At 39.7% G+C, this 27,578-nt stretch overlaps 1 protein-coding gene across 1 annotated transcript in view; it reads left to right on the top strand.

Annotated features, from left to right (window-relative positions):
• Positions 1–27,578, top strand: part of RALYL (RALY RNA binding protein like) — a 178,692-nt gene that overhangs the window by 140,244 nt on the left and 10,870 nt on the right. Inside the window, exons 5-8 of the mRNA XM_054385433.1 lie at positions 3,723–3,886; positions 4,501–4,581; positions 12,308–12,421; positions 17,309–17,487. Coding sequence (XP_054241408.1) covers positions 3,723–3,886; positions 4,501–4,581; positions 12,308–12,421; positions 17,309–17,487 — 538 coding nt within the window. The remainder of the gene's footprint in view (positions 1–3,722; positions 3,887–4,500; positions 4,582–12,307; positions 12,422–17,308; positions 17,488–27,578) is intronic.

Below are 27,578 nucleotides of genomic sequence, written 5' to 3'. Positions count from 1 at the left end.
TTTCTACTGTTTGTTTATAATGTAAGCACATCATTTGGTTAGACAGGTCTGTTCTGATTTTAACTGTTATTCGTTTCATTATTTCTATTGTGTATCAGAAGACGACTATTTGAATATATTACAAGCAGAGAAGATTATCACCATCAAATATATGCTGATTAAGTATCTCTTTTGGTCTTATCTTTCTGTAAGAGCTTTTGGGGCATTTTCTGTGCTGAATAGTTTAATGGTAGTTTAATTGCTCAGTTTTTCTTCCTTCAGAATTTTTTCTAGGCTTGCATTCACAGAAACATAGAGCAGCTGTTAAATTCTTCAGTATGACACTCATGTCTTTGTCTTTTCGTCTATGTGCATGAAAAGATGGAGAATGTCTCCTGAAAATGTGTCTTTCAGGAACGCTTAGAAGTCTAGAAGGACCTTGAGGGAAGCAAACCCACAAGTTAAACATCTTATATGTTTCTGTAGGAGAAAAAGGAGCATGGATAACTAAGCAACCAGAGACTTGTGCCTGTAGGTTCACACAGCCCAGCTCAGCACTGTGAGATTTATTAAGTCAAATGTAGCAGAATCATTGTAACACAGGGTGATGTGGATGACCATGGATAACCAACTGTGATCCAGCAGTGCTGTGTCTCTGCATGACAGCAGCTTGGCTTAGCACAGACCAAGGGAGTCCAAGGGGAAAAAAGCATTGCTCCACCAGCCTCTTCTAATCTGAGATTTGGTTTATGGAAAGCAATGGACAATAGCAGGGGAGCAGTTTACACCCTGGAGTTAAAATATTACTGTAGGAAAAATGTAGAAACAATGATTTTGGGGTTGTAGGTTGGTCTCTTTGTTGTTGTTTTTGTTTGGTTGGGTTTGGTTTGGTTTAGTTTCCTGGGATTAATTCAAGTCAAGCTACTAATTTTGTTTTTGCATGTAAATGACTCTGCTTACTTTGGAAAGAGATAAAAATAGCAGTTTATAACTGTATGGACTAAAAGCCATTGATGTAATTTAATTCTCTTCAGTCCAACCTTGAGAGTAGGAGCAGGTCATGTCCTGCAAAAAGTTGGATTCCACAGGCTTGTGTTTGCTTTCCCCAAGGTTATTGCTTTGAATTTCTTCAGTGGATTTGTTTGCTCTTAAACAGAGTGCTGATTCTGATATATGATATGTGTCTTCAATTTTTCACTAATTCTGTATATTATGGGTAGCACAATTGAACAACTAGAATGGTTATAGACCCATGACCAAAGAAATATTTACGGGACATTGATGGTTGTTTCTGTGGAACTTGGTGTTTGTCTTTGTGATTGTCTTACTTTGGAACACTGATGACCACTAAATGTGTCACTAAAGCTATCCAATAGTATTATTTTCTGAACTTTTATGGTAGAAAACCCAACTATGACGTTGGCCTCACAAGGCTGGACATGCTGATACAGAGACAACAAAAATCCTGGGAAGTTAGATCCAAGTTAATGGAAGTGGAAGTTGAAAAATGCTTTATGACAGGCATGGAAAAGAAAATCCTATGTGGAGTTCAATGTGTTATTAGCATGCCTGCAGAAAATATAAATTAAGAGATATAGTCATGAATCTGTGAATTTCTGAACTTTTGATGTTTCTGAATTTCTGTGGTTTATCCCAAACCATAGGTCTTGTTTTCTAGTATTCGTCAATTTTCCAACCTCCCTGGAGAACACACCTATCTTATCTTAACTAAAGCAAAGGGTGGCAGGAACAGTTAGTGGTGTAAAATAAAATCTGTATGAAGACAGACTGACAAGATCTGGACTACCCAGTTTAGAAGAGTGGATGGCAGAAAAGGCACTGTCATATGCACATTAGTGACTGTTGGGACAAGTATTTACTTTAGAACTGAGCATTTCTGCTTATTATTTCTTGTATTATAAGCACAAGGAGAACAGGCAGCATACTTCGAAACTGAGAAAAACAAAACATTCTTTTAAACAAAGCATATCATTGAAATGTATACAACTTGATGTGATAAACCAGCAAGTCCAAAAGCTTTGCATAATTTCAAAAACCAGAGCAGTAACAGTAATACTAAGTAACAGTCCTTTTATATATTAAAAAAACCAAACAAATAAGAGGAATTAGAGTTTTCCAGTTCACTACATTATCTAAAGATGAGCTACTGGAAGCTAGAAAAAAAATTGTCTTTGAAGCAATAATTGCATAATGATTTTTGCATGATAGCTTGAAACATTTTTCCTATTCATGTGAAGCAGGAGACTGTGGTCAACCTTCAGATTATCCAATATGATAAATGATGAGTGACAACAAACAATAGTATTTATGTTAAAGGGCCCCCAAATGTTTTCATCTTTATCTTAATGCACAAATATATATTTATGCTCACATTGGCCAGAAATTGCTTAGTGAGTAAGAACATTCAAGGCTGTGGTGGTAACTGGATCTCTGTGACAGACTTTGTAGGCAGCTATGGAAAAGAAGAGAGCTGGTTATATTGTCTGTAGGATCACAGTACAGATAACAGTGAGGATCCTGAGATTTAAGCACTAGTTGTTTACTTGCTAGAAAACAGGTTAGAAGACTTAAGTTTGATTTGGCTTCTTGTTAAGCATGCTGCTAGACACTGTGGTGAGCAAATTACTGTTTCTAGTGTGTGTTTTCAAATGTGTATCTGTCTGCCCAGCTGGGTGACTGCCTTCAGAATTGTGACAATTAAACATGCAGTTATAAATTTCCATAATTACTAGTTGCAAGTATCATTTGAAAGAAACTCGAGAATGTTTTGTGAGAATGTTGCTTGTCCCCCTGCTTCAGTCTCTGAACTAGAAATCTTCATTTTCTGATCTTTTCTTCTCCTGACCTGTTCTGTTCAGAGCCCATAGCTTTTATGTTCTAAACATGCCTGTAGCTTTGTTTACGTTTTCTGTGGCCTTCATTTTCTTTCTACATAGATTAGTTGCTGCTGTGGATGACTGTGTTTTTGGGACAGGGGCATTATCTTTGGGCAGATAAGTTCGTTTACGTTGTAGAGTAATTTTTACTGACTGGTCATTCTCTGAATATCTACTTGCTATAGTGATTTTGGTTTGAATGTGTCTTTTTTGTTGGTTTTGTTTGTTTGTTGTTTGTTTTGTAGTTTTCTTTTTTAGCAATCATTCTTGGATATTTTAATGATTATAGATTAATTGATTCTCCAATAAAGAGAACACATGCTGAAAGCCCTTTTCTACACATTCAGGACACACAAGTCCCTCACAATAAAGACTCTTTTCCTATTTTACAAACTGCAGGATATCTCCTTGTGATGATGGTTGGCTTCAGGAAAAAATCATTTCTTTCTCTGTCTTCAAGGATAGCAGATGGAAAAATATAATTTAAGCCATGTATGTAATAAAGGAGCTGAAACACCACCACAACAAAATGTACTGCTCTTAGTTGTCTGCAATGAGATTATGTGGACCTGTGGAAAGCAGGTTGTGTATTTTCCACAGAATGTTATAACGCAGCCCTCCTTTAAATTACACCAAAAATGTGAGCTATGCATTGGTCTGTGACTGAAAGCTGAGTATGGCTCTTAATGTGCAGAGGTGCTTGAAATATGATTTGGCTGTGATGTGAAGTGATTACGGTTTCAAGGGGTAATTTTCTCAAAGATAACATGGAAATTTTTGACAGGGCTTCCATAACAGGAAATCATGGAAGGCTTTATGGAGACCAGCTGACTTAATCTTTTCCAGGTTGTTTGATTACCATGGCCGTGTGCCCCCCCCACCCCGCGCAGTGATTCCGCTGAAGCGTCCTCGGGTGACCGTGACAACAACTCGCAGAGGCAAAGGGGTTTTCTCCATGAAAGGGGCATCACGATCCACCTCCAGTGGGGCATCTTCCTCAGGATCCAAATGTGAGTTGCTCATACTAGTTGGATATTATCAAAGCAATGATACTAGTAATTTCTGCAAGTAGGCAGCTTCTACTATATAGTTCTCTTGGACTCGTTTGCTACTCTCAGCCTTTAGCTTGAAAAAAACAGTTTGATTATGGAAGCAAGTCAAAGAGCACATTGATGTAAGTAACTTTTGAAGGAAATAGCTTCAGCAACATTTGACCTGTTCCCTTAGCCTCAAAAGAAGTCTGTTTAAAATCTGTAATCCCGACTGCTTATGCACTATGAGGTCTTGTGAACAGCTGATAAAAAATAGTGAAGCTAATAATCTTGTTATAGGCTGATTTCTGTTGAGACTTCAAGGTTGTATGTGAGCTAGTGGAGGGTGGGCTGGGGGGCCCAGGGGAGGTTGGGTTGCGTGTGCTTTCTTTGTCAGATTACTTTGATGGTAAAAAGAGGAAAAGTGTCTTTGTCTCTTCTAAAGGGAGTCCAACTTGGGGTTATTCATTCCTGTAGTGAGTTGACCTTAGAAGAGATGATAAATAATTGGCATTCCCTTCTCCGTGCTCACCAAGCTCCCCACCCTATAGTATGTCCTGGGAACTTCATCTTCCTCTTCGTGCATCTTTCAGCACCCACCTGCCTTCCCTTGCCCCTTATGTGGAGTGATACTGTCCTTGGAAGCGTCACTGGAAGAGGAAGAGAAAGATCAGGTAGGGATCAGATAGTAGAAAGAATGAAGGGACTTCAATAAGACACTTGCAGTACCAGACTGGCAACAAGGCATCATGTTGCCTTACACACATCTATGAAACATGTGATTCCATCAACAGTACATCTTACTGGAGAAGGAGTCTAGTAAGAACAGTCTTTTTGGAATCAATTTGCCTTAACACAAATGAATTTCGGATAATTTTTTAATATGTATTTGTTGTTGTTGTCCACAACAAGAATAACTCTTAAAATTCTCCTGCACAGCTAAGGACCTTAGTATATCCCAACAGGTGTCAAGGAAGTGTCTCCCTTGGCCACTGTCATTGTAGTGAATCAAAGAAAGCATATTACATTAACATGTAGTTATCTGTTCTTCAGAATAATCATCACATTTGCTTTATTATTCATTCTGCATTTCAGAAAATGTTTTGCAATATGGTGTCAGGACTTAAATAATGCATAATGTAGATTACAAGATTCAAGCCTAATCTGATTATCCATAGCCACTTGCTCTAAGACCTCCAAAACACTGCACAACATGGCAAATGTTGCAGCACCTGGAAATTATTTAATGGAAGTGCAGTCAGGAGTGTAGAGATCCTAACAGACAGTATTATACTCCAGTGAAATAATTTTTCAGTGTGTTCAGGTGTGATGTGAATTCTAAAAATGTCAGTTTTAGAGCTCTAGGTGACATGATCATCTCTGGATCCATCTAACACTAAAGGTAGAGCTGCATCACTAAAAATGTGGGCTGATGTTTTCAGCCCTGTTGGGTTTCCACTCTCAGTTCTCCACAATGGCAAGTGTGTCGGAACTGCAGAGACCGTTTATGGTCCTGGAATAAACAGCAAAATTATTTTTCTGCATGTGGCACACCTTTAAATGGAGTTGGACACACAATATACAGACTTTCACGCTTGCTTTCCTCATAGAATTACTTCCCTTTTTGACAGGTCAAACCAACCTGTCATAAAGGCAGAAATATGATTTTATTGACTTGGACAGCAATATAATCAGCTTATTTTAAGATGTTTATCAGAGAAATAGCCAAGTCATTCTCTGAGGGTCTTCAAGTTGGAAAGCAGTGAAATGTGTGTTTTGTGGCTTCGTTTTCAATTTTCTTGGAAAAGTTGGTTATATTGAATTGTGAGATGAAGCAATTTAATGTTTTGTTGCCCCTTACTCTACACTGTTAATCTGAACTCTTTGAGCTAATGCATTGTTGATTCTAACTGTAATTTATTACCATCTAAATAAAGAATCTCTTCAATAAGGAGAAACATAGTTTGTGGCAAGGAAACTATTTCGTTTTTTAATGAAATTTATTTCATCTAAGGTTCAGAATTAACTGCATCAAAATGGTATTGCCTCTGCTTGAAAGATTTCACTCCATATATCAAAACTGTCATGAGATCATATCCCCTAGCAGACTTTCCAGATTGAAGTAGAAATGATATAGGCATAACTGTTCTCATAACTGCTCCCTACACTCAGGCTGGATCCAGAAAACAAACCTCAACATGTAGTAACAAAGGTCAGAACACAGGAGACCCCTCAGTGAAACCACTGAGATTAGAACTCACTTCTGAAGAGCAGCAGTCCAAAGAGAGACTGTTGTGGCACACACCAGAGATGGTACCAAAAATGCCTTGCTCATTGATGGGTACAACTGTAATGTACTAAAATCTCATTTTACCAAAAAGTGGAAAAATGTGTTCTAAGTTTGCTTCCACAACACAAAATAAATTAGGAAGATTTGATTTCTTTCCTGAATCTATGATTTTTCAATGAGCAGTTGAACATGTTTTGGCTTCTTTTTTAACTACAAAGACTTAAGAAATAACAAATCAACCTTTTCATGTTATCCAAAGTTACTCACAAACTGAAACACAGGTGTGGAAACTACACCTAGTAGTTTTTCATATTAATGGTAAGAAGCAGCAGATCCAGACTGCTACTTAGAACTAGGGAAAAAATCACATTTGCTGACAATATAGAAACTGAATCTTTTGCACTGAGATGTGTAAAATAAGAAAACAGGAACAAAATACTACTACTCAGATTTTTTATACCTTCTGTACTTGACATTAAGAAGTAGACACTTAAGATGTTAAAATATGTACGGAATTATTCATTTAAATTAATTCATTTTGACTTGTATTTTTTATATTTATTTTCATCAGTTAAGCCACTTTTCAGTGAAATCTGAAGTAATACAATATGATAAGATATATCAAAAATGAAGGGCTTAGACAAAAATACATCTGAATTATGTTTTGTGGAAGAATCAATTTGTAGTTACAGTCAAAACTATTTTAGAAATATAGCTGTAATTCAGCATCAGCACTTGCATTTCTAAAATTGTCTTTGACCTCAGTTTTAAATCTCTTGCTTTGACCTGGTTGGGAGTCCTGGAAATAGTCATTGAACCTAATTCCTTACTATTGCAAGTAGCCACATTATCTAATCCCTTAAGTTTCATCTTAAAGCTCCTTGTTTCTTCTGATTTCCAGACGACTTTTGTTTCTCATTTCCTACAACCATAGAATGGTTTAGGTTGGAACAGACTTCCAAAGGTCATCTAGACGAAACCCCCTGCAGTGAGCAGCAACATCCTCCATTAGATTAGGTTTCCCAGAGCCCTGTCAATCCTGACCTTGAATATCCCCAAGGATGAGGCCTCAACTGCCTCCCTGGGCAACCTGTTCCAGTGTTCTACCACCCTCATGGTGAAGAACTTCCTCCTAATGTCCAACCTAAATCTACTCTTCTGTAATTCCAAACCATTCCCCTCATCTGATCACTACAGGCAGTTGTAAACAGTCCCTTTCCAGCCCCCTTCAAGTACTGGAAGGTCACTATTAGGTCTCTCTGGAATCTTCTCTTTGCCAGGTTGAACAACCCCAGCTCCCTCAGCCTGTCCTCGTAGGAGAGGTGTTCCAGCCCCCTGATCATTTTCATGGCCATCTTCTGGGCCTCCTTCATCAACTCCCTGTCTTTCTTGTGTTGAGGGCACCAGAGCTGGACACAATACCCCAGGTGTGGTCTTACCAGAGCAGAGTCAAGTGGCAGAATCATGTTTCTCAATCTGCTGGCCACACTTCTTTTGATGCAGCCTAGGATGCCACTTGCCTTCTGGGCTTGAAGCACACACTGTTGACTCATGTCCAGCTTCTCATCCACTAGAACTCCCAAGCCCTTTTCCACAGGACTGCTTTCTGTCATCTCCTTCTCCAGCCTGTTATTGATAATGAGAATTGTCCCAACCCAGGTGCAGGACCCTGTACTTGCTCTTTGTTGAACCTCATATCCGTTTATGCTGCCAACACTACCCTAGCTTAAAAGTTCCATGGCAAAAGTTCATGGGCAAAGAAGCAAAACTTCTGTCACACTACAGCCTTTCCATTCTTATGGTCTTCATGGATCTTCTTCCCACATACCTGCTAAAATTCACTGGTTGAGCCTGTATACATTCCTCCGGAGGAGCTCTCACCAGGTGCTTGTACAGTGGTGTGGTACTTCCCCATTTCTAGCACTACATCATTTGACACATCCTAGTGCTGCATTTTCTTTCTATGGTTGCATTATAGCCCGTTGTCATTCCGAGATTGCAGCTACACCCAAGGATAAGTCTGTCAGCCTTTTTCAATTGGTGAGCTTTAACAGTTTTACTGTTAGGCAATCAGTTGTAGAACTTTTTTTTTTCCATGGAATCACATTTAATCTTTTTTTCTAATGTAGCATTCCTAAAAATGACCTGATTCCTCCTTTCATTCCAGTTCACTCAGAATAGATAATACCCTCTGATTTCATGTCATCACCAAATCTCACCTGTTTGTTTACTTTTTGCCTCAAAGGTTTTGAAAATATTTAACCATTTTGTTGCCAGTGCTTGAGGAATTTGATTAGTAATTTCTTTCCCTTTCAGTGCATGCATTTCTGTCACCTGCTGGCCTTTGTTTATCTGCTAACAGAGAAAAAAAAAAAAGTAAGCTATTTTATTTTCCTATTCTGTTGCTCAAAAGCAGATGAACAGATATTTTGGACACATGCAGCTTTGGTTTCATGTTTATCAATTGTTTTATTTCTTGTCTGAGATCAATGTAAAAATAAACAAGTGACATTTTAAAGGAGAATGTATATACTCAAAGCAGGACATCTGAAGTACAGTATTTGTAGTTGGAAGGGAACTCTGGATCTCATTTGATCCAACTGCCCTGCTCAAGCAGGGTCACCTACAGAAAGTTTCCTAGGACTGTGTCCAGATGTTTTTTTTTTTGAGTATCTCCAAAGATGGAGACTCCACAGTTCCTCTGGGATCCCTATGCAAGTGTTCAATGACCACCATCAAAAAAAACACAGCAACAAACACCAAAACCCAACTTTTTTCTGGTGTTTAGATGGAATTTAGCATGCTTTAATTTCTGCCAATGGTCTTCTATGTGTTTGGGGGCAGAACTGAGAAGTATCTGGCTATGTCTTCTTCCTTCCCTCTTGTACTGGGGAGCCCAGAACCTAACACAGTATTCCAGATACGGCATTACAGTTGCTGAAGTAGAGGGTGTGCTGGTTTTGGCTAGGGTTAATTTTCTTTGTAGTAGCTCCTGTGGGGCTGTATTTTCAATTTGTGCTGGAAATAGCGTTGGTAACTCACAAATGTTTTAGGTCCTGCTGAGCAGTGCTGACACAGTCAAGAACTTTTCTACCCCCATACCACCCTGCCAGCAACTAAGCAGAGAGGGCATAATAAATTGGGAGGGGACACAGGCAGGACAGCTGACCCCAACTGACCAGAGGGATATTCCACACCATAAAGCATCATGCTCAGCAGTAAACTAGGAGGAAGATTGGCTTGGGGGGGGGGAGGGGGGTGGAAACTGCTTGAGATTTGGCTGAATATCAGTTGATTGGTGGTAAGCAATTCCTTTCACTTGCATCACTTGTGTTTCCTGCATTTTATTTCTCTCTCCTTGTTATTTTTCTTTTCATCACAATCATTAAACTGTTTTTGTCTCAGACCACAATTTTTCTCACTTTTACCCTTCCGGTTCTCTTCCACCCATCCTGCTGAGTGGTGAGTGAGTGGCTGCATGGTGCTTTCTTGCCATCTGGAGTTATACTATGACAAGGGAGAGGATCATCTCCTTCAACTTGCTGGCCACACTCCTGATGCAGTCCAGGATGTTGATGGCCTTCTTTGTCACAAGGCTGGCTCATGTACAGCTTGTTGTGCATCACAACCCTTCATAACTTGTCTTTAATAATTGCTGCTTAGTACAGAAAACCCCAGTCCAATATAACTGAGTGGAATTTCTCTAGAAGAATTATTCTGAAGATTTGTGCAATTCCCTTTAAATTAAGACAATAAGTTACTTGATTAATTACATCATCACAATACTGGAAATAAGGTGGAAATTTGGAACTTGCTAAAAAATTTTAACCCCCCTTTTTTTTTTTCCCCAGTCTTTTTTTTACTGTTAACTTGAGTAATTTACTGTACAATGGAATCACCTCTTTACCTGTGAACGATAATTTACAGATTCAGTGACCAAAGCTTGAGGAAGCAGTTTTGGCATAGGTGACTTTTGAGAGGTAGCAGTCCAACTCCCCAGTCCTTTATTAACATCTTTGTTACTGAGTCCTCACTGTGTGTATTTTCCCTCTGGTGCAGCCTTCTTCCCAAACTGATTTCTTACTGAGACACCACAGGGAAGCCCCTGTGAAGAAGGTTTGACCCGAGTTGGACAGTAACCCTGCTTCCCTACCAGGCTCAGAAGTGCAAATGTTTTGTACTTTTTAGACTGGGAACAAATACCATTAGGTCCTCGTGGTGTGTGCTTCTGACCTTTTAGCTTTGGCAAGCTTCTGTTTGCCAGACGAAGCAACACGTCTGACACGATGACTTGGTCGCTTAGGATGTGTTGCCAGCTGGCTTCACAGCTGGTTGCTGCAAAGACTTAGCATTCCCCACTGGAGAGATGCACACCATTTCACTCTGGAATCTGTACCACCTTGCTACTCCATCATGGAGCAGCCACTGCCCCTGGGGAAGCAGCAACCTTCTGAATATACAGTTGTCAGAATCTTAACATTTTGTTACAGATGTGGGAGACTGGACAGTGACCCATTATTTCTCTAAGAGTATTTTCATGCCTTGCTCTCCAAATACACAGACCAAATGCTGTAGAGCATGTAAGTGTCTAGCACAAAGCTTGCTTTTAAGTTTTGTTCTCTAAGTCCTACCATGCATTCAATATGAGATCAGAGTTTTCAGCATATGATAGTGTGAGATAGGCAATACTGCCAGCATAAGCACATGATAAAACAAGTTCATTACCACATATAGCAGCCTATAACTTCTAGCTGATTTGTTATAACTGTAGTGCACATGACCCAAGCACTAAGATAAAAAGTCCTGGTCTCAGCCTCAGTGAAAGTACTCCAAGTTTGCAATAACTCTGATTTTGAACCAAAGACTTACTTATAACCACTGAGGCAGGTGGTAAGTTCCCTGCACACCTCATCATCATATTTTGACTAAATATAATATATTATATAAATATAATAAAATATACCCATGAGATTCCATGATGAGATACATGCCCAAGAGCAAATGAACAGGACTGACAGGGCAAGATGCAGCCAAGAAACCCTTTGGACTGACAGGGAATGCATCCTTCCCTGTGGCAGATCATTCCTTTTCCTAGGCTCACTAGGGGCCCTCACATTGCTCTGGATACACACATCAAAATCAGTGCACATCCTCCTTCAGCAACAGTAAAGATGGGTGTAAGAGTGCTCAGTGTTCTCCATTGCCAGTCCCTGACAGCTTAAGGTGATAGTCCATTTCTTGCTGTAAGAGTGACAGATGTGTCACCTACTCTTGACATTTATAAATGGCTTTATTTCCCCATGCTAGCACAGAGTTCCCATTTTCTCCTCTTGGCCTTTTCAACATGATGTCTTAGCACAGAGAGGGCGAGTGAATTTCTTTAGACTATCTTCTGAGCATAAGAGCATATCATGATAATACCATAGCAATGAGGTCATTCATGAGTGCTGCAGTGTTGTTTCTTCTGAAGTTTAAACACCTCCAAAACAGTTATTCCTTCAGCTCTTCATTTACAAGCATTGTCTCCATGTCCCTGGATGTGATCATAAAAATAAATATTTTAATATGTTATCTACAATTGGAAAAAGTACAAAAAATTACCAGAACTGAAAGTTTTGGAAACAAGAATGCTTAACACCTATTGCAATGAAGTTGTTGACTGGGTCATAATACAGCATTTGTTACCTTTCAGAAAAATACCTACATCTACTGGGAGGGACCTTTTGTTTATGGTCACTATTATTACAAAATAGTTCAGCAAAATAGCATTGCAAGACTGTGAACTGTCTGTCATGTCTGTATCATCCTTTCACTATAGGCTGTTTTTCAGGAGAAGTTACTTGGATTTACTAAGAATGCCCTTAAGATGTTTGGCCTTGAAATGCTTGTTATGGAGCAATACACCTCACATAACCTCTTGCCATTAGGACTTAGAATCCTGTAATCCTAGGATTCAGCAATGTTTGGTTTAAAAGTTCAATCTCTAAAAATACTGACAGAAATGAGAGTAGATTTGTACTACAGAGGAAAGCAGAAAGAATATGTTTTCTTCATGGGGTGCTGCAAATATAGCTTGTTTCATGTTTTGCATCTTTGCTCTCTTTTCACAGTGAAATCAGATGAGTTGCAAACAATCAAGAAGGAATTAACCCAAATCAAAACAAAAATTGACTCCTTGCTAGGGAGACTGGAAAAGATTGAAAAGCAGCAAAAAGCTGAAGCAGGTAGGTGAAAATAATTTGTAGTCAAATGAATTAAATTAGAACTTAGTTCAGTCAAGCAGACAGATCAGACAGAATAGAAACCTTCCTGAAATTTTGCTACATAATGGAAGCCTAAATTAACTCTCAGGAAGAACTATAGTGAGAATTAGTTAATATTCTTCACAAGAATAATTTCAAGATTTTTTTGGTATCATGTCGTAGATTAAAAAAGAAACAACAGATTCTGATTAGATCTTCATCACTAAAAAAAAAATCACTAAAAAAAAAGACTGAACAGAATTAAGTTAGAGGTCATTGACCATGGGGATGCTTGTGCTGTCCACATTAAGAATTATTAGATGGTCTGTATCGGGAATTATTGCCTGGGCAACAGGCAATAGATGCAAGCTGAAGCAAGGGAAATTCCTGTTTGATATAAAAACAAAGAGATGCAACTAAGCAGCATAACAGATTGTCCAGAGAGACTGAGTAGCTCCAGCTTTAGAGGCTTTCCAAACTCATTGGGCCAAGGTCCCATGGAGCTGGACTAACCTTTGAGTTTGGCCCTGTTTTGAAGACAGGTTATGTTTGGTGAGTCCACAGATCCCTCTCCAAGCTAAGCTATTGTGTGAAGCTGTGGCATCTCTGTAAAACCTGTAGCACTTCTAGTTCAGCTTTTCTCTGGCTAGAAGAGTTTCGTTTTGAGAGAAACTTTGGGAGTGACAAAATCCAACCCTTCTTTTTAATTTAATCAAGGTTTTTGTTTTTGCAGTGATCGTTTTGTTAGTTGAATGATCTCACCCAGCAGCACTTTGAAGCCATACTGAGTAGTTGTAACAACTAAGTAGTTGTATTTTCACCACAGTATATACAGAAAACAATCTTACTTCTTACCCCTGTCTATAGTATTTCCTTGGCTATTTTCACAGGAATTACAAGGTGTATCTCTGTGCAGGAGCTGTGCACTGTAAGAGGTTAAAGCGCTATAAATGGGTTAACCTGCCTGTTTCCCCCCAACACAAGAGTGAGAAAAAAGTAACACATAGAAAGCTCTCGGTTGAGATTAAAAAGAGTTGAGATAAAAAGTTTTACCAAGCAAGTCAGATAATAATAACACAGTGCACAATTACCTTAGCTAATAATATAATGCACAATTATCTTAGCCTAGCCTCTTTGCAAGAAGAGAAAAGGGGAAAAAATGCAGCATAAAGCAGAAAAGCAGTAGCATAAAGCAGAAAACCACAGAACTAGTCAACTTCCACCTGTCTGCTGCCATTCCCAAAAACTTGGATCCCAAAAAGCAACAACTGGAACAGGAAGCCCCTGCTGTGTTACAACCTCCAAGCCCCATAATACTTTGCTCCAGACAGTGCTTCCACTTTGAAGCTGGTATGAATAGCAGCAGGTTAAGACTCAGCCTGTGACAGCGCTAACAAGATGGTTTTGATGAGAGCCAGCAGGGAGATAGAAGTTATCTCATGAAGAGTCTCAATGACCCTTTTGTTTGTTTTTTTTCCCTCCCCTGTTCTCTGATGAAAAGTTTTTATGTGAAATGTGTGAAATTCTGCCTCAGAATCCACAGCTGTTTGGGTGTCTGGGCACTCACGTTTGTGTCCCTTGCCTAACTGATATCCCTTACATAAAACCAAAAGCACCCAAGAGGGCACATAAAGAGTGTCCATCAAGACTATATAAAATATTGGTGGGAATTAGCAGATAAGGTTCATGAACCTGACACTTGTAAAAGTACTATTTAGATCTGTATCCCTCGTGTTCCTGAGTGTCTGCCATGTTTCCTGTTCCATTGTGGGAGTATCTCTTAGAACCCAGAATTTTTCTGCTGTTGTTCAGAAGTAACTCTAATGAGCATCTTCCTTAGGCAGAACACTGCAGGAAAATATTTTGTGGGTAACAAAATTAATATAATTAAAAAAAAATACCTACAAACCCCAGCTCTTTAAAAAACTTCTATTTACAAACATTTTCTAAGTTGACTGGCAAGGACCAATCCCTCAGCTCTCAGAGTTTATCCCATAAAATAAGCTGTGGATTTTTTCAAGTCTAAGGTAAGTCACTAGTACAGTGTGATTCTCTCTCATACAGGAGAGCTGTACGCTGTTTATTTTCATGTATTCTATGTTGCACTTTATGGAGGTAAGTTAAAAGTGAAGATGTAATTGCAAGGCACTCCAGTGAATCACTTATGTACTGAAATGCTTTGAGATGGTGAATCCCTGCGTCAGGGAGCTTTTCCGTAAATCCATTACTATGCAAAACAACTTACATGTCATTACACTTTGATAGCCAGATTTTGCTTTTGCTGAAGGACTGTAGTGAACTCATTTAAATAGAAACCAGCTCAAAGAGGAAAATGTTGATCTGTATTGGATCATACTGTAATGCCTTTTGAAGATAATCAATGAATAATATACTCAGAGATTAAAATGGTTTAAAATTGTTGATGTTTTAGAACATCAGATGCAGAACCTGTACCTCCATATTCCTTGCCTCTCTCTGGAAGGTGTGAGGAGAAAAGGCACCTCAAAAATAGCAGTTAATCTGGATTCCCATTTAAGCCTCTTGAGCTGATCAATAGGGTTATGCAGACTGACTTGTCTGCAGGTGATTCATTCCTCAGCCAAAAGATTTGTGTAAAATAAAGCTACACCAGTAACTGTTTCATTTATAGTGTCAGATGTGAGATTTGTTCTGTGGTTTGGCAATATTAATTCTTACTTTCTTCTGTGAGAAGGAGTAGCCTCATTAAGATGGGGATCAGAGGGTGGATCTTTGTCTCATTTACACAAAACAAAAATGAAGCCATAATATTGCCCTTTTGATTGTGTAAAGTTTGCATCCTGCTCATGAAGAATATTTAATTATGACTCTTAAAAGCTATGTATCTGTAGGAATCGATAGGTTAGACAAACTGGACAAGCTCAGTGTGTGAAAGCTCTCCATACAGTCATAGCTGATGTTCTGTCTTTTACTATTACCAACCCCTGACCCTTCAGTAGGGGAAACAGAGATAAAAGGATTTCCTGTAAATAGGGAAATAGCAGGAATAGCTTCTTTGCTTGTAAACATCTGAATCGGGAAGCACCAGGGATAAGAAGTTTTTCTGGTGCAGAAAAAAAAATGTTAGAGAATATTCTCCTTGCAATATCAGAGAGAGGCTAAAGATAGGATCTTAAGTTTAACTTTTCAGAAGAGCCCAAAAGAGTTAGATACTTTAGGCTTCTGTGAAGAATCCAGTCTGTGTGCTCATTCAGACAGTTAAGTGACCTAAATTTTAGCAGCTATATCCTAAGTTTTCATATGTAAATATTAAGTCCATCACTTCAGGAACCCTTTTTGAAAGCCTTGACCAAAGTTGCTTCAGTTGTGTCTGCCATAGCTGGGTTAACCTCAGAAGTGGCTTGAGGCAGGAGGTGGTGGGGTGGCACATAGCAGGCATGGCTGATTTAATCCCCATTTCCTTGCACAGTAAGGCAGGTAACACGATGACTTATAACTGGCATGATATTGTGTAGAGCACCAGAAGGCTCCATGGACTGCATATTCTACTAATATGCATGACTCCAGTGCTGTTAAAACAGTTATCTAAGATGACTTTTTACTCTTAAATCCAAGTAACTTTCTGAAGAAATTATGTGACTGAGGAAGAAAAGCTGGATTGTTCTACATCTTCAATAAATTAATTTGAAATTGAGGGGCTAGAGACTAGCAAAGATTGTTGAGATGAAAGTAAGTGGCAAAGTAAATGTGCAGAGGTAGCAGGAAAAATGAATGTCTTGGTTTGAGACTAATATACAGAAAAGCATGATCAGATTTGAATGCTATATCCAGGTGGTAATAAGGAATAGTAAAATAATAATGTGTTCATAGAACTGAAAAATATAGGGCTTCAGAGCAATCTGCAGATTAATTTGCTGTCCAACAAGAGAGGTGATGTGCTAGCATTACAGAACAGTCAGCCTAATTAAAGAAAGAAATGGGTTTGTTCTAGAAATTTGATCATTGATGGACATTGTTACCCTCAGACTGAAAAGTCATCAGTATTCCAGCTACTTGCAACCAATCCTCTGGCCCATGTTTGCTTTGAGTACACAAAGGAATAAGGCTCTGATTCATCCAACCACTTTTCTGGACAGTCTGTCATTCCCCCTTCAATCCTCCTCTGGGTTTCTGCTGGCTGGATGAAACTCCTTAGTGTGTCCAGGAGTCCCACAACAGCTAATCACAACAAGGCAGGTATCTGAGCTAAGCCAACCAGAATACTTCCTCTGGGCCTCCACGGAAATGGTCTTTATTTTCAACACTTTGCAGAAACTATAGTAAGTCTATATTTGGGTAACTGAGGGCAATGGGGATGGGGGGAGGCATTCTCCAGTTACCTCAGCACATCACACCAACAGAGAGGAACTTACCTTATTGCATTAAAAAATACATTCGTTTGTCTAGAGGGATTTGTTGCTTATCTGTATGGTTGTTAAGATATAGTTACAGCAAATTCATGCAAATCCTTGCTCACTTATTGGCAGTTAACAGCCTTCCACTTCTCAGAGCATAGAGATTTATGTACTTCTCTTTGGCTGCAGATAAGTAAATATGTAGTGACTGTGCCAACTGGATTCTCAAGGCAAAGCCAGAAAATTAAATAGCTGGATTTGCTGGTAAATCAAACCTTCATCCACTGCGTGGGTTAGATAGAGCATATTGGGACTATGGTTGATTTATTAATTAATTTTGGAAAACAAGGGGTTGAATCACGTTTGCCTGGTAAATACTAACACACAAAGCTAGCACATCTGGAGATGGAAAGCTTAGGATTCTTCTTCAGAGCACTTTTCTTTGCCATCCATAGGGAAGGTTACTGAATCTCTATAGAGTATGTTTTCCTTACAGAAGCTCAAAAGAAACAAATGGAAGATAATGCTGATTTGATTCAAGAGGAATGCATATCAGAGAATGCAGATAACTCTACAGAAGAGCCAATTGAAGGAGGGCCAGATGCAGATGGGGATGGAGAAGATATGACTGATGGGATAGAGGAGGATTTTGATGAGGATGGCAGCAATGAGCTGGTAAGGAATGATCATGCCATTTCTGTCTATACAGTTGCTACAAGTAATCACAGAGAAACAAAAATCTGGGTTAACTAAACTTACAGCATGAGGAAGAACCAGCTCCAGTTCCTCTGGATGCTATTATTGAGCTCCTTGAGTTCCAGGAGGTGGTTCACTGCATGTGGAAAGTCTCATCCTCTGCTTTGTGCCCTAGCACTCATGAGTGACCTCCTCCCACCCCCCATGTGATGGTAGCAAGGAAAGGCCAGGGAACAGTGCTTATATGCATTGTTTCAATCAGTTGCAGCCCTTCCCAATGCTAGAGCATTGGAGCCAGTCAGCCTCATGCCTTTTAACTTCACAAATGCTGGGACCTTCTAGCCAAGAATCTGGCCACACTGATTAAAGCTCAGAACCAAGATTGTCAGTGAAGTAAAATCCATGTGTTTTTCATCTCCTCCTTGCCATTTCCTCAAGCTTCAGTTTCCCTCCCTGCTTAGGGAGAGCAGTGAATGAAAAAATGCCATGGATGTGGTAAAGGATTGCTCTACAAGATATTATTTCCAAGAAATATCAGGCAATGAGTGTTTCCCACAGAAAGGCACTTATAAATTGAAAAGTGCATCTGTCCTCTAGACACTCAAACACACCGGTGTTGCCCAGTACTGTTATGGTATGAAGCTGATACTTTATGATGCCTATTGTAATTTAGTCTGTTTTTCATTTCTACTTACATATATTTATGTAGATATAATGGCAAATTCCTGTAGGTTTTATTTTCCACTCCAGTCACTGACAGCTGTGTAACTGGAAAGTCAGTAAGAATATTGTCAGGTATGTAGTAAATACCTCAGGAGGTATATCTGGGATTGCAGTCTGCTGCTACCTGCTACTTGTTCTGGTCCCTGCTATCCGGCATCGCCCTCTGTTTTGTCATAAGTAGATATATAAGCTTGTTATAAACCAAGAAGCCCTAACAGATGGTGTTCTCCCACTTTATGAAAACTAAGTTATCCTAGGAAAAAACTGACTAATAGCAAATATGCCATTTTGGGATGGAGCCAGTTAAAACTCATTTGGGGGGGAAAAAGGTACACAAACAACGACGAAAAAGGTTTTTAAGCATAAAAATTGTTAACTGTGAAAAATCAGTACAAACTTTCCATGTGTAAAATCATAACCTTGGACTTGGAATAAGAAATACACCACCAAAGGGCATTTTTTTAATGAAATCTAGAATCTTTTCCAAATATAAAGCTAAAGGGATTTAGGACGATGATGATGATGATGATAAAAAAAATCTCTTCTTTCATCATTTAGAGCAGCAGAGCAAGTAGAAAAACATAGCTAATATTCTGAAGTCTGTTCAGCACCAAAAATTGTTTGGGAGTCCACTAGTCTGAAAAATATTATCAGAGGGAAAGAGGAATATGACTTAAAATTAGATTTTAACATTTCCTGCAGCACTTTGTATTTAGTTGTAAATCTCCTGCCAAGTCATTTGCCAGTAACATGAGGCTGCTGCAGGACTACAGGACTCTTTTTGCTGACCACAATACTCTTGTCTCTATTTTGTTTTCCCTCTGACCAACTCTAAGGCTGTCAGAAAAGGGAAGTGATCAATAAAGACAGACCTGCTGCCGGAATGGGGCCTCTGAATCTGTGCAGTTGGATCAGCAACTTTGGATTAGAGGGCTCAAAAGTATATTTCTTTCTCTGTTTCTAATTCTAGCTTGCAAAAGTAGTGACTGCATGATGGAGGCTGTGGGTTTAGGTACTAGGATCAGTTCTCTAAATTGGCATGATGTTGATTTAGAGGAACAGGTTACTGTACATTAGCTGTGTGATGGCAGCTGTCCTCGCTCCTGCTTTTGGCTTAGACCCACAGTGAAGGAACATGAAGTAGGTTAGCCTAGAGTCTGAGTTAAGTCAGGCATAAATTTCAGGAGTCTTTCACCTCTTCATTTGCCTGCCTGGCTGCACTCAAAACCACATCAGATTCAACAGCTGCACACCTTCTTCATTCATCATTTAGATCAGGATGTTGTTCATCCTTGCATTGTCATTTTCTGTGGAATAAAGGCACACCCACAAGAGTTGCTATGGCTCTGCTGAAGTGAGGAGAAGTTTTACAGCACAATAACTTGATTGCCCATCAGAACTCTCATTCAAGATATGCTGTGTTTGAAGTATCTGCTGCAGCTGTCAAACATCACCTCTTGGGAAAACTTCTTTTGTACCAGCTGTTTGCCCACAGACATCTCTCACTGCCTCCACTGCTGCAGACACTCCAGACTGAGCATCTTTTTAGAACAATCCCCAAAGACCTTTGCTGCACTGATATGCTGAAGTTCTTTAAAGGGTGATTTCAGATATATGATCCTGCTATGTATGCATATGACAAATAATTGACTCCTAATTGCTCAGTCAATAATACCATAGACTTCTGACCCACATGCTATCACATATTGGCCTTCTACAAGGACATGCAGTAACGAATTGTAGCTCTATGTACAAAATAGTCAGTAACTTGGTACATAGATCCTGTCACTTAACATCAGAGGTAACTAAAGTGGATGGAAACTTCAGTTCTTTTGCTTCTTTTAGATAAAAAACAAGTAGCTGGTTACCCCTAGATTTACTGGACCTATGAGTAAGGATTTCTATCCATCCCTCACATTGAATAGTTTCTAGTTGCAGTAAAAATCATTGTGTTCCTTCCTAGGGCATTGTGTTCCTTCCTAGTTTTAATGTGAACTGCCACTTGACAGTGCTATGAAAAAGCAACACACCTACTCAGCTTCCCATTTTGCCTTAGAGAAGACAATCTCATATGAACAAGGATCTTTGCTAAATCCACAAATCACAAACAGGCCACAAAGCACTGGAACAGAAGTCCTCAGTATTATCAAGCAGCTCTCAGGTTCCTGCCATGGCTTTAAATGGTAATGAGTGGGAAGGAAAGCCAGTATCCTCCTCCTATTCCTCTGTCCCCACACTGGAGAGCAGAAAAGTCACCTTTGCAGCAGAGTCCAACCCATGTTTTGATATCTGAGAAGCAGCTTGGCCTCAGCATCTCTAAAAGAAGCCCTTGCTCATTAATAGCAGTAGCATTAGGAGTGTATGGCATGGCTGAGTGCAAGCAGAAAAAGCATTTCTGAATTAGCATGCATGGTGGTTTCCTTCCTCTGCTGACTTAGCAGCTGGACAACCCAGTGCATGCCCAGAGCATATCATATAACTTCTTTGAGCTTGTTTCAAGTGGCACTAATCAATCATCAAGGGAGTACTGACTCAGAATGAACTATAACTCATCATCTCAACCCCTCTTTAAATAACAAAGGGAGCATCCAATTAGTTAGCTGAAAGCCTGAAGAACTGTAGATTTGGGAAAAGAAAATCACTTTCAGCTAATGCTTAATAAAATACCAACAAGCCAATTAATTGGAGTTACACACAAGCACTCATATCTATATTGCATTGCCTGAGAAGAATAATTCCTGTCAAACTATCACCCTTTCATAAGAAATAACTCTAATCATCGTAGCACAGTGTGGTTCAGAAGTTAAGCACTGAGTAGAACAAAGAGTGTTTCCTGAGAGAGCATCCGATCCCAGTGCTTTCCAATGAAGTAAATTTACTCAGTGTTGGAACTCACAGCAGACTTTGGTTGGTGCCTGGCTGATATTTGAAGGATATATTCACAGTGGCAGCATTGTGGGTTTTTGCTGGTGTAGCTGCACTAAAAATAATGAAGCTACAGAAGCATTAGATGGAGCTCCACAAGAATGAGTCACATTTAATGAGACGTCTTGAGGGGTGTTTTTATTAAATTATATCAGAATCAAAGAGACTGTGCAAGGCCCACTACTGGTTCCCATGTAGATTTACTGTAGTTATTTCAGCAACAATTATAATTCCCCTTCTGTGAAGTATATTTCAGTTATATTGTTCAGCCTAGAGAAGAGAAGGCTCCAAGGAGACCTTTTAGCAGCCTTTCAAGTACTTAAAGCAGGCCTACAAGAAAGATAGTAAGGTACTCTTTATCAGGGAGTGCAGTGATAGAATGAAAGGTAACAGATTTAAACTGACAGAGGGTAGATTCAGATTAGATATTAGGAAGAATTTCTTTACCATGAGGGTGGTGAGGCACTGGAACAAGTTGCCCAGAAAAGTTGTGGATGCCCCAAACACTCAAGACCAGGTTGAATGGGACTTTGAGCATCCTGGTCTAGTGGAAGGTGTCACTACTCATGGCAGGAAGGTTGAAACTAGATGATCTTTAAGGTCTCTTCCAACCCAAACTGTTCTATGATTCTACATTTACCTTTCAAGGATATTCAGTTCTTATTCTTGTCCTTTTCTCCACCTCTGAGCTGCATGTTTTCAGTTTATCAGATATGTTTCTAACAACTGATAAAGAATCATGTTTCAAACATAAATACCAAAAAAACCTGCCTCAGACAAAAAACTCAGGGTAATCCTCTTGCTGCACTGAGTTTCATTCTGCAAAAGTAAAAAAAAAATAGGAAACAAAAAAAAAAACAACAACCCCACTACAATAGAATAATAGCTGTATTTCATGTAGGAATTGATGTAAATACCATTTAAATCAATGAAACCAACTAGTACTTTGGCTAAAGCTTGTAAAAAACATTTCCCTCTCCTAATAAGTTGCTGAAGTGCTGGAACGTGTCCAGAGAGAGCCACAAGGACAGGCTGAGAGAGTTGGGGTTGTTCAGTTTGGAGAAGAGAAAGCTCCAAGGGGACCTTATTGTGGCCTTCCAGTATCTGAAGGGGGCTACAAGAAATCTGGGGAGGGACTTTTAAGGGTATTGGGTAGTGATAGGACTGGCGGGAATGGATCCAAGCTAGGGGAGGGTAGATTTAGATCAGACATTAGAAAGCAGTTCTTCACCATAATGGTAGTGAGACCCTGGAACAGGTTGCCCAGGAAGGTGGTGGAAGCTCCATCCCTGGGTGTTTGTAAGGCCAGGCTAGATGTGGTTCTGAACAACTTAATCTAGTGTGAGTGTCCCTGCCCATGGCAAGGGGGTTAGAACTTGAATGGTCCTAGAGGTCCCTTCCAGCCCTGACAATTCTGTAATTCTATGAAGGGAAATTGAAGAAATTTAATAACAAATCTGCATGAAACAGGGGAACTTCCTTTACTTTCAATATTTTGCATAAGAATTCAACAGTGAAAATAGCAGGGAATAGGATACAATCTACAGGAAAGGAATAAAAATTTGTCTGATGAGTTTCATGTATGTTAAGCCCAGTTTTGCATCTCTCAAATAACAAGACTGATATAATATGTGGTGATGTGAAAGGGTTGATAGTGCTTAAGGTATTATTGTCATCAAACTGGATTTTTCATTGCCCTTTTAGATCTCTCTCTTTCTTTTTTTTTTCTCTTGTCAGTAGCATCCAGGCATACCAGACTGACTCCTCTATTATCAGCAAAATTAGGCTGATTAGGCATGTCAAAAAGATCAATAGCTTTTTTGACAATTTACAGCTTGCTGTGTGCACTTATACAGAGTACTACTTAGAGAGGGGAAAAAAAAAGAGGAGAAAAACATCTAATTAATGGTAACGGCTGAAGCAATCTTGTGCCAGAAATCTCATTTAGATTACTTTAAATGTCATTGAGACCAAGCAAAATTTAGTCTTTTCTGTGCACTGAACATTTCAGACTTCATTGAAGTCTTGCTTTCAGTATCAGGGGAAACATGAAGCTCTTCATTTCTAAGACAAATGAACATGTAAAAGATTGTGCTCACTTGATAAATACCTGTGCAAGATGTTTGTACTTGAGGGAGCTGAGAAAGTCATTAGGGGCAGCACACTCAACATATACTGATGTGTTGCAACTCCAAAGCTGCTGTAAATCTAATAACCTGTGACTGAAAAAATGGAGGAAGTAATAAAAGTGTCAAGGAATCAAAATTGTAAGAAAATTCATGACACACCCTTTTGGTTTAGTTAATATATGCAAGAGCACAGCGGATGTGTTTGTGGTTCACAAGCTCTTGTATGAGTCCTTTGAAAAGTTTTGCTACCAGCTCCTCTTCCCCATTTCTCCTGACAGTCAATTTCTCAGAGGAAGACTTTCAAAATGCTGTTAAGGTTTTTAACCAGGTTACTCCTGACTTTGGATGACTTGTGAAAGGTGCTGAGCTGGGTTTGGTTCACCCATTATTTGCAACCAACCCTTCCCATTCCTGTGTAGGGAGAGCAAGACATCAGAATAGCCACCTAGCATAGATACTAAAGCAGCAATATGAGGCACCTAGGGAAAGTGGTGAGAAAGCAGGACAGGGACACTAGTGTTTTCTAGACTCTCACTAGAAACTCAGACCAGCAGTTGTGTTTGGTTTTGACTATGGGTTTGAGCCTCTCAGCTTAATTCTCAAATTCTTAGATTTAATTGAAACTCAGCAATTGCCATGCATCACACATTTTTCCTGGTGTGCCAGTCTTTGAAAGCGAATAACTTTAGTTTCCCTAGAAAGCACCCATGGATTTATAGACTTGTTTACACTGGAAAAGACCTCTAAGAGCTCAAGGCCAACCATTAACCCAGCCAAGTCCCCAGCTAAACTGTTTCCTTAAGTGCCATATCTACATATCTTTTTATTACTTCCAGGGATGGTGACTCCACCACTTCCCTGGGCAGCCTGTTCCAGTGCTTGACAACCCTTTTGGTAAATAATTTTTTCCTAATAGCAAAACTAAACCTCCCTTGGCACAACTCAAGGCCATTTCCTCTTGTCCTATCCCTTGCTACTTGGGATAAGAGACCTACCTCCACCTCACTACAACCTCCTTTCAGATTGTTACAGAGAACAAAAAGATCTCCCTTCATCTTCCCTCTTCAGGCTAAACAACCCCAATTTCCTCAAGTATTCCTCATAAGTCATGTGCTATAGCATCCCTTATAAACTTCACTGTCCTTCTTTGGATGCTCTCCAATACCTCAGTGTCCTTCTTGTAGTGAAGAGGCCAAAACTTAACACAGTATTTGAGGTGCAGCCTCACCAGTGCTGAGTCCTTGTCATTTCCATGTTATTTCCAATACAAGCCAGAATACTGTTGGCCTCCTTGGCCACCTGGGCACACTGCTGGCTCATATTCAGCCAGGTGTAGACCAAAACTCCAGGTCTTTTTCCGTTGGGCAGCTTTCCAGCCACTCTTCCTCAAGCATTGCTTGGGGTTGTTGTGACCCAAGTGTGGGACTCAGGTCTTGGTATTGCCTGCAAATTTACTGAGGGTGCCCTCAATCCCTTCATCCAGATCACTGATAAAAATACTAAAGAGAACAGGCCCTGGTACTGACCTCTGGAGAGCACCACTTGTGACTGGCCACCAACTGGTTTAAAGTCTGTTCACCACCACTCTTTGGGCTCAGACAGCTTTTTTACCCAGCAAGTGCACCCATCCAGTTCATGAGCAGACAGTTCCTCCAGCAGAATGCTGTGGGAAATTGTGTCAAAGGCTTTAGTAATGTCTAGGTAGACAACATCCAGAGTCTTTCCCTTATCCACTAAGTGGGTCCTATTCTTATAGGAGGAAATCAGAATAGTCAGGAAGGACCTGCTCATTTCACAGTCTTTATCAGTATACTTCAAGAAAGGTGAATGAAAAACCCTCAGATGATTTTTTTTTTCTGTTGAAAATTTTAATCCAAGTAAATAGTGAAGACTGCAAAGCCAAAAGGTTGTTAATTTTCCATATAAAAAGGCACAAATTTTAAATCCCCTTTCTTTTTTTTTTCAATGTAAATTGCAGACCCACTGCAGTTAGTGACCCAATTATTCCAAGTGGTCTCATTTTCTGGAAAAAAAATATAAATGTGTTACTAAGAAGATTTTCTGCTTGATTAATGCCAAAACATGAAAGGCAGATTGAATTTATCTGTATGTAGGCATTTATGGACCTCAGAAAGGGAAGTTATTTAGGTGATAGAACTGTAATTGCCATTTCAACAAAAAAAAGCAATCAGTGAGGAATAAAACAAGCTCAGTCTGCCAAAATGAAGTTAATCACATGCCATTTCAGCCAGCCTGTTATGTTGATAAGTGTATCTGGAGTTCCAAATTGTTGTTGCAATTGATTTCTAAAGGTATAGCATGGTTTTCTAATGCTTTACAAAAAGAGTAAGTTGTGTTCCAGCCCCAGTAAATAGAGAATCAAAAGCATAAATTCTTCTCTTCTTCCTCTTTGTAGGGTTATACTAATCCTTTCTCAGATGATTCTTCACCATTTGCTGACCACAATGCAACTCCAAGTCCATCATATTGCTTTGTACTTTAATGTTAAACAAATGTCTCTTGAAATCCTCAGAAAACAAAAATATTATGCACTGCTATGCACTATGCATTCAAATAAGTATTATGCAGGAAAACAGCAGGCAAAATCTGTTTCAGATCAGACCAGCTTTTATTGTCATTTCCATCTGGATCACTTTCCCAAACCAAGTTTTTCATGGGTAATAGCCTTTTGCAGGTTACTCTACATCCTGGATGTTTAATTGTCTGTCTTAGTTCGGTACATTATGTCATTGTTTAAGTACCCATTGTGCATCACCATTAGTCTCATCCCTCCCCTCCTTCCTTTGGCTTACCCTGAGCTTTCCCAGAATCTCTGTTGTCTCACACAGAGATCCTTCCAGCTGCTCTCCTCCCCACTCATTCTCTATTAACTTGGGTTTTTACCTCCCTCCACCTGGTCTTTATGTTGAGTAAAACTGCCGCCTCCAGGTAACTGAAAAAAATCTCCTGTGGATTAGGTAGGACATTCCTGATCTCATTACCATCATTGCATGCAATTTCTTTTTCCTGCATGGGTGCACTTTGTTTTGTGATACCTATCTAAACTCTAATTTGGCAATACTGAGAAAGTGTAGCAGGTGCTTTCTGTGTAATTAGGTTCCAGTACTTCTCCTAGTAAGCTCCTACTTTCATGTGTTTTAAAAATACAATGCATAAAGTGTAGATATAGTGAGTGGCCTCAGGGTACAGCGTTTAGTAGTGCCTTTACACATTAATCTGTGTGTTCAAAACTGCATCCTTGGCATGGGTAGGACAGGAACTATTGCCTTTGGCATTAATAATAATGGGACCAGCACCTTACACTGGGGAATTCCTACTTCTCACATCAGGCAGAGGTTAATTCAGCAGGAATTTTGTTCTACAAGCTTTTGACAACCCCTGCACCATAAAAACGTCTGCTTTGTAATATTCAGAAGGATGACCCATATATCCTGCTAGGATTCAGGTAGAGTTGCTTCTCGTGGACAATGCCCAATCCCAAGAAGCAGAAAACACGCAGTGGGCTCCAATAGGATTCGTATCTCTGGGATCTCTGAATATCCATTCATATTTAAGGTTAAAGGAAAGTAGGACATTTTCCCCTGTTTGACAGTGAACCCCAAGAAGAAGTTGCATTTGCTCTCAACACACACAGGTACAACCTGAGGGAACTCTGTAGGCAGCATCCGTGAGGCCTTACAGCAATTCATTTGGCTTTATCAGCCAAGAAAGAACAGGAAATAGAGTGTTGGTGGTAGGAGCACAGCTTCACCAGGGAGTAGCTTTGTGAGTGTATTCTGAGTGAAGGCTTCAGGGCAATGAGTTCTGCAAAGGTTCCACCTTCCCATGTTCTGCCTGGAGACCCCGCAGCCCTCCCTGTGCTCTGTAGAAGGTCCAATGCATCCAGCTTCAGATCCCTTCCACCATCAAAAGCAACTACACCACTTGTCCCTGAGCCTTCTCTACTGCTATAAAGGAACTTGTAGAGGAAAAATTAGCTGTAAAAAGCAGTGGAGTAGGAGAAAAACACACAAAGACACAGAAGTGCTTCTTGCCCTCCACTCCTTGCTGCCCTCTTAGCCCCTCTCAACAAAGTTCTTAAATGACCATCATGATGCTAAATCCCAAAGGCATTCCTTCAGACTCACAGCTGCATGTCCTTACTAGCACTCCTCAAATGTCTCCACCACTACTCCAAACAATATTCACCACAAATCTAACTTTTCTTTCTGAGAAAGAAGAGACATGTTGGTCTAGGGTGGAAAGCAGTATTTGATAGGGCTATCTCATTCT

The sequence above is a fragment of the Indicator indicator genome, chromosome 12 (genome assembly GCF_027791375.1).
Source record: "Indicator indicator isolate 239-I01 chromosome 12, UM_Iind_1.1, whole genome shotgun sequence".
NCBI classification, from domain to species: domain Eukaryota; kingdom Metazoa; phylum Chordata; class Aves; order Piciformes; family Indicatoridae; genus Indicator; species Indicator indicator.
This window is presented reverse-complemented; position numbering and strand designations above follow the sequence as displayed.